Source organism: Drosophila suzukii, chromosome 3 (assembly GCF_043229965.1).
Source record: "Drosophila suzukii chromosome 3, CBGP_Dsuzu_IsoJpt1.0, whole genome shotgun sequence".
In the NCBI taxonomy this organism is placed as follows: Eukaryota; Metazoa; Arthropoda; class Insecta; order Diptera; family Drosophilidae; genus Drosophila; species Drosophila suzukii.
The window spans coordinates 30,559,207-30,572,913 of NC_092082.1; the positions used below are offsets into that span (position 1 = coordinate 30,559,207).

At 41.8% G+C, this 13,707-nt stretch overlaps 1 protein-coding gene across 1 annotated transcript; it reads left to right on the forward strand.

Moving 5' to 3' along the window:
* Positions 1-8,680: 8,680 nt before the first annotated feature.
* LOC139352722 (uncharacterized) lies at positions 8,681-13,310 on the forward strand. The gene is made up of 2 exons (XM_070995352.1): positions 8,681-9,676; positions 9,774-13,310. The coding sequence occupies exons 1-2, from the start codon at positions 8,681-8,683 to the stop codon at positions 13,308-13,310; spliced, it is 4,533 nt and encodes a 1,510-aa protein (XP_070851453.1).
* Positions 13,311-13,707: the final 397 nt, after the last annotated feature.

Sequence of the window (13,707 nt, forward strand, 5' to 3'; positions counted from 1 at the left end):
TACCAAAAACAGTATTAGTCTTCTCTCATAAAATTGATCTTTTGGATCCCTCTTATTCCCCACCGGTGAAATGTATGTTCCTCATATTTAATAATGATGGTTTGTCAACCCCGACCAACCTCCGCAACATAGATGGATACTTGTAATTCATATTTAAGATATTTCCATCCTTCTCTAACTAACATCCTTTTATCCATCATGTAAACAGGTTTAGAATTGTATTGCATGCTTCAACCCCTAGCCACAACCACCACTGTAACAGATTTCACTTTTCCAATGGCTGCCCCAGCTACCTAAACTGTACATTTCCTTTGATTTTCTCTTTTTCTTTCTAAGCAATGTACACAATTTGTAAACTGGTTCTGACCTCCCTCTTTTATGGCATCCTCTACTTTATTTTCGTTATATTTCTGATCTTTTCCTAACAGTAGGTTGTTAAACTTTTATAATTTTATGGGATTATTGAGCACCCGAAATCCCAGATAATAACTCATAACATGTAACTAGCAGAATATAGTCAAAGATATCAGACTCTAAAAAGACAAGATTTACCTACTATTCAATTTACCATCTACAATCCCTGGAGAAGAGTTTAGTATTTGCAGTTTAATTTTCTAATCTATTGATTTCACAGATTCCCGCTGGTAAATACCAATTTTTAACAAATGGCTGCCAACTCCATACCATTCAGACACTGGTTTACAACCTCATAGAACTGACTCTCAAGGTATCTGTAATGCACAATATATTTCCGTCTCTCTTCTTCTAATCAATATTAAAAAATTTCAAAAACTGGTTTTGGGGTTCATTTTATTCTTAGAATTAAATTATTAAAAATTATTAAGCCAACAGAGATAATACTGTTTCTGTGATAATATCCCATGAATAATACATAATTCTTCTTTGTATATTTTCAAAATTATTTATTTCAGAAAATTATTCATTAATCGCATTCAAATAATATTCATAATATATCTTACAATTTTTTAGATTTATCAATAGAGTTTCCCAATTATTAATATTACATGATATTGCATCATATCTATTTTTAAGATTAAATATTAAGATAGGGTCGTCCTCGCGAGACATAGCGCTGACCAACTCACATTGGTCTGCCTCACCATTAAGTTTAAGACATTCTAAGTCTGATATTGAATCCCTTATACGAAAAATCATCTCCTTAACTTCCAGTAGCAGTCGTGACAGCGGATTATTTTCGATTTCCGCATCGTGAAGATCAATTTGGTGTTGTAATTTGGTTGTCTCCATCATAAGCTCGGTGATTCGATTTTCCACGTTTTCAATATCAAAGAGATGGGAATCGATATTGTTTTCGCTCTGCAAATCCACCAAGCGCCATTTCAGGATTTCCAACTCTTCTATAGTATCGTAATAGATACTACCGAATTCCCGTCGCAACTCCTTGGAAACCTTTAAAATTTCCTTAAAGATTTTTATTTCAATCAACAAATCTTCATTTATTTTAAAGTCAGAGTGGTTGATTTGGCTGTTGATTTCAGTCATCTTTTGTCTTTCGATTTAAATTTTGTACTGTTTTAGGTTTTGTAAACTCATCAACCAGGAAAAGTCAGAACGTAGAACCACATTTCTCCTTAACACATACATTTTTTGAAAACTTAAAAGGAAACCGTTTTCTCTTTCTATAAGCGCGTGAGAAAAAATTTTCAAATATGATTAAATAAAAACGTATTTGACTAAATAAACGATCTCATTTGTTTTTATGTATATTCTGTTAGGAACCACAACCACCACCACCATTTTGACCACAAGACCGTAGACAGATTACACTGATAGATTTCATCTAAAACCCTAATTGAAACAAAAAAAAAAAACGCCCACGGATAACAAAACAACGTTTTTGTGTATATTCTGTTAGGAACCACCACCACCACCAACACCCCTCTTACACTCCTACGCTCACTTTCCCATCTAATGCTCGCTAAAGAGGGGGAGGTTATCGAACTCACGCTTGTTTCACACCACAAAAGTATGCGGTCTAATATCCCTCAAACCAACACCTTTTGACCACAAGACCGTAGACAGATGTCACCTACAACCCTAATTGAATCAACAAAACGCCCACGCATAACAAAACAACTTCCCTTCCTCCTCCTCCTCCGCCTAAATATAATTTTACAAATTCATACGCATGACAAAACAACCCTTGTAAAACGAATAGTTTTCTAAAACTGAACTACTATCCACATTTTTCCTTAACACATACATTTTTGAAAACTTAGAAGGTAACCGTTTTCTCTTTCTATAAGCGCGTGAGAAAAAATTTTCAAATTTGATTAAAGAAAAACGTATTTGACTAAATAAACGATCTCATTTGTTTTTGTTTTGTTAGGAACCACCACCACAATCACCATTTTTACCACAAGACCGTAGACAGGTTACACTAACAGATGTCAACTACATCCCTAATTGAGTCTAACCTATTAAAACTATCCCTAATTGAATCAACAAAACGCCTACGCATAACAAAACAACGTTTTTGTTAGGAACCACCACCAACAACACCCCTCTTACACTCCTACGCTCACTTTCCCATCTAATGCTCGCTAAAGAGGAGAAGGTTACCGAACTCACGCTTGTTTCACACCACAAAAGTATGCGGTCTAATATCCCTCTAACCAACACCACAAATGTATGCGGTCTAATATCCCTCAAACCAACACCTTTTGACTACAAGACCGTAGACAGGTGTCACTACAACCCTAATTGAATCAACAAAACGCCCACGCATAACGGGTTCTAACGCAAGTTAGAAGTAACATAGTGACCTGTGTGCAACCATTGCACTCCACAAAATCCTACGCATGACAAGACACCTCCTATCACACACGCAAGCCAGGTGTCACCTACAACCCTAATTGACTCAACAAAACGCCCACGCATAACGCGTTCTAACCCAAGTTAGAAGCAACATAGTGACCTGTGTGCAACCATTGCACTCCACAAAATCCCACGCATGACAAAACACCCCTATCACACACGCACCTTTAGCGTGAGAAAAAGACAAGACAAAACAAGACATATCAAAACACCACTCTCTCACACTCCTACACACCACTTTCTAACCTCATTAAGTGACCTGTGTGCAACCATGCTCATCTAACTAGGGTCAGCAACACCCCCCTTTTTGACTTAATTATGCTAATTAGGTCATTAGAACACCTGTGTGCAACCATGCGTGACTAATAAGGGTCAGCAACACCCCCCTTTTTGACTTAATTATGCTAATTAGGTCATTAGAACACCTGTGTGCATCCATGCGTGACTAATTAGGGTCACCCCCACCTCCTTTTTTGACATGATTTATTACCTAGTGAGCCAGCTCCCGTATTAACTACCTACTGACACAAAATTTAGCATCAGAAAATAATTAAATAAAAAAACTCGTGATCGAGCAATGACCAATAAAGTGTGTAAAATAGAATGAAGATATTTTTAAAATGTGACATTGACAGAAATTTTTTTTGTTTAAAAAACACTTAACATGAAAACAAGACCCTTACTTGTGAGGCATGTTAATAAACTATGTTATTATATAAAAATAAAAAAAATACTTTTACTCAGAAGGACTCAATTATTATGGAAATGTAGAAATGTGTTCCTATGTAATTATAATATTAATTATCAATTAAATAACTTGTTACAATTTATTAATATTAATTTAAAAAAGAATTGCATAAATGGTATGTGGAAGCTGCCGTAAAATTTGCGAAACTGCTGCGCAGAAATCCAATATTGTAGCTTTTATAGTTTCCGAGATTATAGCGTTCATACGAACAGACGGACCGACGGACACGACTAGATCGACTCGGCGACTCCTGATCAAGAATATATATTCTTTAAAGGGTCGGAATCGCTTCCATTTACCTGTTACATACTTTTACTCACGAGTAACGGGTATACAAATGGAAAGTATCTCCTGCAGTAAAAACGGACTCACATTAAAATTGAAAAAAACAGAAACTCTGAAATAATTCGAAGACGCGTGCTAAGTATAAATTGGTACAAGCAACCCCAAACTGCCTCAAATTTCTATATTTATTTATATTTACTTCTTTTAAATTTTTCGGCAGTGGCAGTTACTTAGAAGCCACACGACGGCTCACCGAGGCGACAAGAAGAGGGCAGATTCCAACGACGCTATGTAGAGCAACTATCTCCAACCAGCTCAAAGTACCCACAAGGTTCCAGTTTGCAGAGTTGAAGGCATTCTTGACGTCCAGGGTGCAGACGAGGCAGTACTCTTTTGAGGATAAGCACCAACCTTTGACGCTTCCAACCTATGGGGAAGGTTCGTTGGGTGAGACACATGTTGTACATCTCCGTGAATATATCCGGGTAGTTTGCCACCAATGTGTGCAGTGCAGCATTGGGAATGCAGTCGGGGCCAGGGGCTTTTCGATTTTGGTTTTCCTTAGCGCAGCCAGGACTTCGGCTTCGCTGGTGAGAACAGTATCGCCTTCCCCGGTAGCTTGTCAAGTAAGGGGCGGCTGGGTGGTGAACAGGGTGGAACAGGCCAAGCTGTAAGTGGCCGGTAGGGGTGGGCTGTCTGTTGAGCTTACCCATGACCATCCTGTATGCTGACCCGAATGGTTCTGCATCCGTCGCTTCGCACAGCTCCTGGAAGAATCTGGCCTTGTTAGCTTTGATCGCGTTCTTCAGGACCTTTCTCTTGGCTCTGTAGGTTGTTTCCCTTAGCTCTTGGTTTCCGCGTCCTCTGCTTCTCTGACACCTGTCTGTAATACCTCCTCGAAATGACCACCTATTTCGTCCAGGACGACTGACTATGTCTACGTTTGCTGACTATACATCAGCATCAGCGCAACTAGCACAGCACCTAGTTGCTGTTAAACAAATGGCTGGCTAGTGTAAGCACGTTATATTTACATTAAACAGACGAGATTGTCCACCGCTTACATTAAACAATACTGTGCTGCCTCAAGCAAACGAAGTAACTCACCTTGACAAACGACTCACTTGGCGCAGACACATTAAAGCCAAGAGAACGCACCTAAAGCTGAAGGCTGGTAGCCTGCACTGGCTTATAAACTCCCGCTCTCCTCTTAGTCAGTAGTGGGGAGTTCCAGTAACAGCAGTGTAGAACCATCACCGTTGCACCGTTCGGAACGACAACATTCAGAGAGATCTGGATATATTCCCCATTAGAGATGAAATAGCGCAAACCATAGAAAGATACTATAATAAACTGTCACACACCCAAAGCACCTCGCAAGAGCCATCAGCTGAGTGAGGAGCCACTCTCGTTTTCGTCGTAATAACCTTCCCATCGAGCAATAATTATTAGGAACGTGTAAACTAAGTATAGATAAACTGAAATAATAGTATACTATTTTAAGATTTGAATACTTTGCGTTAGTCTCGTCAAGACAAAATTAAAAAATTAAAGCAATGCAATAAAAAAAAAGCAATTTTGAATTAGTAAACTAATATTTGAATAAACTGTATTAAGTCTGTTAAAGAATATCAGTATTATAAAGAATTTGTATTTAAACGAATATCTTTTTCTCCGCCAGCTGAAGAAGTATGTAAGTTATCCAACCCGTGAAACGGTTCCACTTATGGAATTTATAAACAAGTTTTTGATTTCAATCTCAGCTATGTTGCCCTTGCCTTCAGCGACATTGCCTTTGCCTTTGCTTAAGATTCAGCCTTTGCCTTTTCCATTAACTTCGAGGGCCGCGCTTGACCGTCCTGCTAAGATAAACAAACCAATCGTAGAGTAAAAGCAAGCTTCCGTCCGAAGCCCAAACTTCGATCATATTGCGTTCTGATTTTCAATGAAATTGCAACGGCCAGCATAATTTCATTTCACAACGAGATTCGATAATTTCAGCATAAGCTTTTATTTTACACAAAAATTAAAGTTCTGGAAACTTAAGAAAGAAAAGTATGTGGCCGAGGAAAAATTAAAACATCCACCAACGACACAAAACAAAAATACAGTATTCGTGATAAATTTAAAATGGAAAACAATAAATGATTTAATCCATTCCATGGCTCTTTTTTGTTGCAAAAAAGATTGTCAGTTTTGATCTTCACCTAATGACGTTCTTATTTACTGTCGTCTCTGCAACATAGTCATACATCCGAAGTGTACTGGACTTTTTGGCAGAGTAAAAGACTATATTGATCTGCTTGTTGGTTTTTCGTGGACTTGTGCCTCATGCGTTGAAATAGACCGTGATTTGGTTGGCTATGTTGCGCTGACCAATGATCGTTATGAAACTGTTTGATAAACTTATGAGTTGCTGATTTCAAAGAGTTTATGGCGGATAATATAAAAATGTCAGTAGGGTACCCTGAACGCAAAAAGACCGCTCCTTTAAAATCTGTTGAAGTAAAGGCATCAGTTCCTAATCCCAACTTAGCTTCGAATATTTTTACCCGATCGGTAACGGCAGCTATGTCGGCATCTACTGGCGCTGGGGGACCTAAAGCTTCACTGCCAGCAGTACCCATAGGTACCCAAAAGCTCTGGGGGAGCCCCTGTTTCTGCTAGTCAGGGGTCAAACACTACGCAGCTTCCTGTGCCTACGGGTCAAGTTAGCTCTATAGGAGTCCCTAGTCTCGATAATCAGACGAACGATGTTCAGATTGCTGGTGGCGGAAGAATGAGCCTCTCGGTTGTTCCTTATAGGAAGCAATTATTTGTGTCTCGTCATCTGCAGATGTTTTGGAATTTATACACCAGGAATTCCCATCTCAAAACATCACAGTGGAAGAGTTTAAATTTCCATATGTTCGTAGGATATCCTCATTTAAAATATCTGCTCCTCCTGAAGTATTTAATGTACTAAATTCTAAATGTTTTTGGCTTAACGATGAATTGGTCATTGAAAAATTTTTTCCAAACAGACGGAGAACTAATAATAGGCCTTCCACGACAGTACCCGCGCCATAAAACTGAGCAGTTTATTTTTGGCCTATCAAAATGTTAGGGGACTTAATATGAAGCTACCCAAGCTTTATGCTGACTCCTCTGCTTTTTCTGAAGACATTCTGGCCTTTACTGAGACTTGGCTGAAACCGGAGATATCAGACTCTGAAGTTCTGTATAAAAATTTTTATACGTATAGAACTGATCGCTCTCCTCATAGGGGGGTGGGGTGCTGATTGCCGTTACCTTTACTTTAACATCGGAGAGAATATACTTTCTTAATCCCAATGACACAGAATTCGTTGGTGTTAAAGTTTCTTTGAAATCTTTTTCTATTTATGTAACTTGTTCTTACATTGTTGCGAGGCTAATAAGAAGTTTTAGCCGCACGCTAACTGTCCAATTTCAAAAGTCGATTTATTTGAATTTAAAGTCTGTTTGTTTAAAAATACTGTTAAGTTGTTGAACACTGCTAGCCAGTGTCATCTCTATATTGTTAGTATTGGAAAACTTAGGAATGTAAGAAGAAGAAGAAAATGATGCTATGAGAAGTTGAAGAGTGGCAAACCACAAGTGTAAGGAAAAATGTTAATAATTTGATTATTTGTGAACTCATTTGAATTTGAATAAAGATTTCAGCTATCTGTATGCTGTGAACCAGAGCTCGAAATAAGTGGAAACCCTCTGGGACCGTGGGTGTCCCAACATTCTGAAATACTTTGCCATCTGCGAAACTCGGTGCCAAGGGTGCACGTGCTTTCGGGAAAGCATTCTTTTACCAAGGGTGTAAAAGAGTGAGGACGGAGTATACACGATAGTGGTCATAGAGTGCCAAATTCGCAAGTTTCGACGACTTTGGCTGGTGAATCGCACATGAGTTGTGTAGTAGTACTTGTACAAGGAGTGACGTCACAAGTGCGAAATGGATGATGCAACAGGACGAGGATCTGGTGATCAGTATTCACACACGGGATTGGGAGCAGGTTCAGTTGGAAGCGTAGGATGCAGCTTCACTGGGCCGTTCAGAGGTTTTGAGGACGAAAATTTATCTAGACAAACTGTGATTCACTCGAACCAGTTTGTGTCGCTTGAGAATGCGAGCACACCGATTATGTCTAATCACGCCGGCTACGACGCTTCGCAGAATTGGGCAGGGCAGCAGTTCACACAACAAGTGAACACGGGCAACATGAACGCGCAGAGGGCCACACCTCCTTATACGGAAAGGAGGGCGCCTGAATTTATACCGAACGCATTTTCGTATGCGAATCTTCAAGAAAACAATGCAGGTCAGTTTATGCCGACATATACCGCAGCGCAATGCGTACCGCCATGTAACACTGTCGGATTCATGCCACCAATATCTGTGCATCAAAACGTGGCCGCAGGGTTCTTTCCGCCAGCCAATGGGCTGGGTTCTGTACCACAGCCTAACGTCGTTTATAATGCTGGTCCTAATGCTGGTAATGTTGGAGCAGGAAGACATATGCCACAGTTTGCCGGCACACAGCTCCCACATGCAGTATCATCGGGACCCACATTGACGCCAGCTCAAGTTGCATCGCGCTAGGTCATATCACGAGACTTGCCAATTTTCACCGGAAAGCCCATGAGTGGCTTATATTTATAAGTAATTATGAACAATCAATTGGATTTACCAACGAAGAAAATCTGACCAGACTCCAGAAGTGTCTGAAAGGATCCGCGCTAGAAGCTGTCAGGGGAAAGCTCATGATCCCAGCTATGGTACCTTATGCTATTGGAACGCTAAGGATGTTGTATGGGCGTTCAGAAATAGTGCACGCTAGCTTGCAACGGAAGCTTAAAGAAGAGCCGCCCATCAAACCCAACAATTTGGAATCCGTGATTCGACTGGCACTGGCAGTCCAGAATTATTGTGCCACGATGATGTCAGTAGGACTACAGGAATACCTTAATGATTTTTCTCTGCTTAACGATTTGGTTGCCAAATTGCCAAGTGATCTTAAGCTGGATTGGGGTAGACATCGCTTGGCAGCTGGTGCCGCAAATTTGACCACCTTTGACAAGTGGCTCTTTGGAATAGCGATGTGCGCAACGATGGTTGCACCCTATGAATGTCACTCAACAGAGAAAGATAAAGGTGGAAGGTATTCAAAGGAGCGCCTGCTAGTGCACGACATGCTAGAAAGCAATGACGACGGCAAGTCGAAAGCACACGTCACAGAAGATCAACCTTGTCCAGAATGTGGCTGCGACCATGGTCTGGCAAATTGCAAAGGATTCTTATCTATGTCCATCAAGTCGAGAGTGGAATTTATTAAATCCAAACGACTTTGCTTTTGTTGTTTTGGAAAGCATATTGTCCGTAACTGCAGAGTGAAGAAACTTTGCAACCTCGATGGATGTAAGTTACCGCACAACGTGCTATTGCATTATCCGAATACTGAGATTAACAGCGAGATTCGTAATGACAAGGAGGACATTCCTAGAAAAACCGGCGAGTCAGAGACCAGCGAGTCAACGGTTTTCTTTCAAGAGAAATCAACAACAAAGGCTCTTTTCCGTTATATACCAGTAACATTGCATAATAATTCCCGTAGCATAGACGTTTATGCTCTAATCGACGAAGGTGCGTCCTGCACGCTTACGGAACGATCGTTAGCCGATGAGCTAGGGCTTGACGGTCCTGAAGAGCAGCTTTGTCTTAAGTGGACTAGCGACGTGACCCAGGGCGAGTCAAAATCGAGAGTCGTTAGCGTGAGGGTTTCCGCTGAGGGTTTCCGCTGAGTCCGGAAGTAAAACACGGACTTGAAGGAGTGCGTACTGTAAGCAACTTGGATCTTCCATTGCAAAGCATCGACGATCAGACACTCAAAGAACGTCAGCACTTGAGAACGGTTCCGATATCAACATACAAAGATTATACAAAGATTATGATAGAATTATCATCGGACTAGACAACATTAAGATCAGTGTGCCGCTGGAGGTACGTCAAGCTGAGGATGACGATCTTATTGCCGTTCGCTGTAAATTAGGATGGGCTGTATACGGCCGCCAAGGACCGGAAAATGACACGCCACCTCGTGTATTCCATATCTGCCACTGCGCAACAGTTTGCGGTATGCGGAAACTTGACGAAGCTATGAAGGCATTCTTCTCGCTGGAATCATTCGGCGTGAGTGTTCCTATAAAACCGTTGCGATCTAAGGAGGACGAGCAGGCGCTAAAGATAATGGAGGCAACTACAAAGTACATTTCCAACGAAAGTCGCTGGGAGACTGGGTTGCTGTGGAAGTACGACAAAATCAATATGCCCGATTCGTACCCCATGGCTCTAAAAAGGCTCAAGTGCCTTGGGGCGAAAATGTTAAAAGATCCGAAGCTGAAAACGTTTTTGAGTAATACCATGCAGCACTACGAGGAAAAGAGATACATTCGCAAACTGGAAAAATGGGAGTTGTCAAACAGTCCACGTTCTTGGTATCTTCCGATATTCACGGTAACAAACCCTAACAAAAAGAAGACACGTCTGGTCTGGGACGCGGCAGCGCAAGTTGACGGCATATCACTAAACGACACTATTTTAAAAGGACCAGACATGTTGGTGTCCTTGATGGGAGTGCTGTTGCGCTTCAGAGAACGACCTATAGCGGTATCAGGCGATATACGGGAAATGTTTCATCAGATTAAAGTTTGCGCCCAAGACCAATATTCCCAGAAGTTCTTATGGCGAAATGGAGAAATTAATCGCCCACCGGATACATTCGTAATGCAGGTAATGACGTTCGGCGCTGCATGCTCGCCGTCACTCGCCAACTTTATATTGAGACGCAATGCAGAGAGATTTGGTGAAAGTCATCCAGAAGCCGTAAAAGCAATTTGCCGAAACACTTTCGTTGACGATTGGTTGGAGTCAGTTGAGGAGCAAATGGTTAAACTCGCGAATAATATTAAGAATATTCACGCGAAGGGTGGATTCGAGATGAGAAACTGGCTGTCAAACTCCAAGCGCGTCGTATGCTCTCTGAATGACGTATATGAAGCGCCGCCTAAGTACCTTGGCACACACGATGAACTGCAGGAGAAAGTGTTAGGAATGTGGTGGCTGCCCGAGTCGGATATGCTAACGTTTGTCATCAAGCCTGAATTGCTGCAGAGGTCGTCAGCTGGCTCTCATACGAAGCGACGAGTGTTGACTATCGTTATGTCCATTTTCGATCCACTCGGGCTTCTTGGATTTTTTAACGTGCGTGCCAAAATTATTCTACAAAATATTTGGAGGTCTGGTGTAAGCTGGGACGACGCAATCAAGGAACCGGATGAGATTGACTGGATGAAATGGCAAGCCTTACTGCCAAAACTGAGCTATCTGCGTATCCCTCGCTACATGTCATGCTCGAGTAATGTTAAGAGCCTGCAACTACATATGTTCGTTGATGCTAGTTTGGATGCCTACGCTGCGGTAGCATATTTGCGAGTTGATCTTGGAGACGAAATCCGATGCTCCTTGCTAGCATCGAAAGCCAGAGTAGCACCTTTGAAACCTATATCGGTACCACGAAGGGAATTAATGGCAGCGGTTTTGGGATTGCGCCTGGCCAAGTGTTTGGAGTCTGAGCTATCAAACGAAATTGAAAAACGTGTGTTCTGGACCGATGCTCAAGATGTTCTGTTCTGGATAAGATCCGACTCTCGTAAGTACCCGCAATTTGTAGCTTTACGAGTTGGAGAAATTCTTGAAGGCTCCGAAGTTGGTGAATGGCGCTGGGTATCCTCGGAACTAAATGTAGCGGACGATGGGACTAAATGGACAAAATGCGTTGAGGTAAATAGTTCAATACGATGGTTCTCCGGACCGAACTATCTTTTTCAGGCTGAGTCGAAGTGGCCACTCGGAAATGAAATGTCTAAAACCAGAGAATCTCAAGTATTGCACCACAAGGAGGAAATTAAGAAACAAATTTCGCCTTTAGCATGTGTTATGCCGGATCCACTACGTTTCAGCAAACTGGAGCGTCTGCGCGCTGCGCAAAAAAGAGTTTTAGACTTTCTACGCCTTCTTTCCGTGAAACCGCACGGACCTGAGCTGGAGAGATTGCTTTTGCTTAAGCGCGATGTTGAAATGGACACAATTTTCATACGGACATGTCAAGAAGAAGAGTTTTTTGATGAAATTCGATGCCTAAAGGAAAATTGTTGCCTGACAAACCGGAAAAGCACAATATATAAATGCTCGCCGTACTTGGACCCCGTCGGACTGCTTCGAACGCAAGGTCGAATCGATGCTATCGAAAATGTTGAAGTCAGCGTTAAGCGTCCTGTTATACTTTCGCGTCACCATAGAATTGCATACCTTATAGTAGAGTATCACCACCGGAAGTACCACCATCTGCATGCAGAAATAGTTGTCAACGAAATACGACAAAAGTATTGGATACCGGGCCTGCGAGCCCTTGTAAAGGAAATCATCAATAAGTGTCCAGTGTGCTGCATCAGGCGAGCGCAACCCATTCCACCGATGATGGGAACTTTACCAAAGGAACGTCTATCGCCACATACACTGCCATTTACGTTTACTGGAGTAGACTACTTTGGACCGATTGAAGTTGCTGTAGGAAGGCGTCGCGAGAAGAGATGGGGAGTTTTATTTACTTGTCTAACAGTTCGCGCTGTTCATTTAGAATTGGTGCCATCTCTTTCAACGGATTCATTTTTACTGGCTCTAAAACTATTTACTGCGCGCAGAGGTGTGCCTCTTAAGTTGCTATCCGATAACGGAACGAATTTTCGGGGAGCCAGCAGAGTACTCGCGCAAGAGATCGAACGTATATCAACGTCAGCAGTGGAAAACAAGTATCCGGAGATGTCGTTTACCTTTATTCCTCCGGGATCGCCTCATATGGGCGGCAGCTGGGAGCGTATGGTGCGTTCTACAAAGTCAATCCTGACGGAAATTCTGTCTAACGTCGGACTGCGCGAGGAAGTATTACGCGCTGCGTTGGCCGATGTCGAATGCACTTTAAACTCAAGACCGTTGACCTATATTCCGTTGGAATCGGAAAATTCGGAAGCCCTTACACCGAACCACTTCTTGGTTGGTAACTACAGTGGTCTACGGGAACGGGGTGCGATGGAATCCAACGGATTAGGCTTGGCCAAACATTTCCGCATCGCTGGACAACTAGCAGACCGTTTCTGGAGAAAATGGATTCGAGAGTATCTACCCACCCTGACGAGGCGTACAAAATGGTTTCAGCCGAACACAGCTCCAATTTCCGTGAATGACGTGGTTCTTATTGTTGATGAAACAAGCAAGCGAAACTCCTGGCCTAAAGGGATCGTCTTGGATGTTCATCTGGCGAAGGATGGAAGGATAAATTGGACATCATAAGAATTGGTGATACTCAGCGTAGTAACGCTGAAGAATCACGAGGTGGGGAATGTTGCGAGGCTAATAAGAAGTTTTAGCCGCACGCTAACTGTCCAATTTCAAAAGTCGATTTATTTGAATTTAAAGTCTGTTAGTTTAAAAATACTGTTAAGTTGTTCAACACTGCTAGCCAGTGTCATCTCTATATTGTTAGTATTGGAAAACTTAGGAATGTAAGAAGAAGAAGAAAATGATGCTATGAGAAGTTGAAGAGCGGCAAACCACAAGTGTAAGGAAAAATGTTAATAATTTGATTATTTGTGAACTCATTTGAGTTTGAATAAAGATTTCAGCTATCTGTATGCTTTGAACCGGAGCTTGAAATAAGTGGAAACCCTCTGGGACCGTGGGTGTCCCA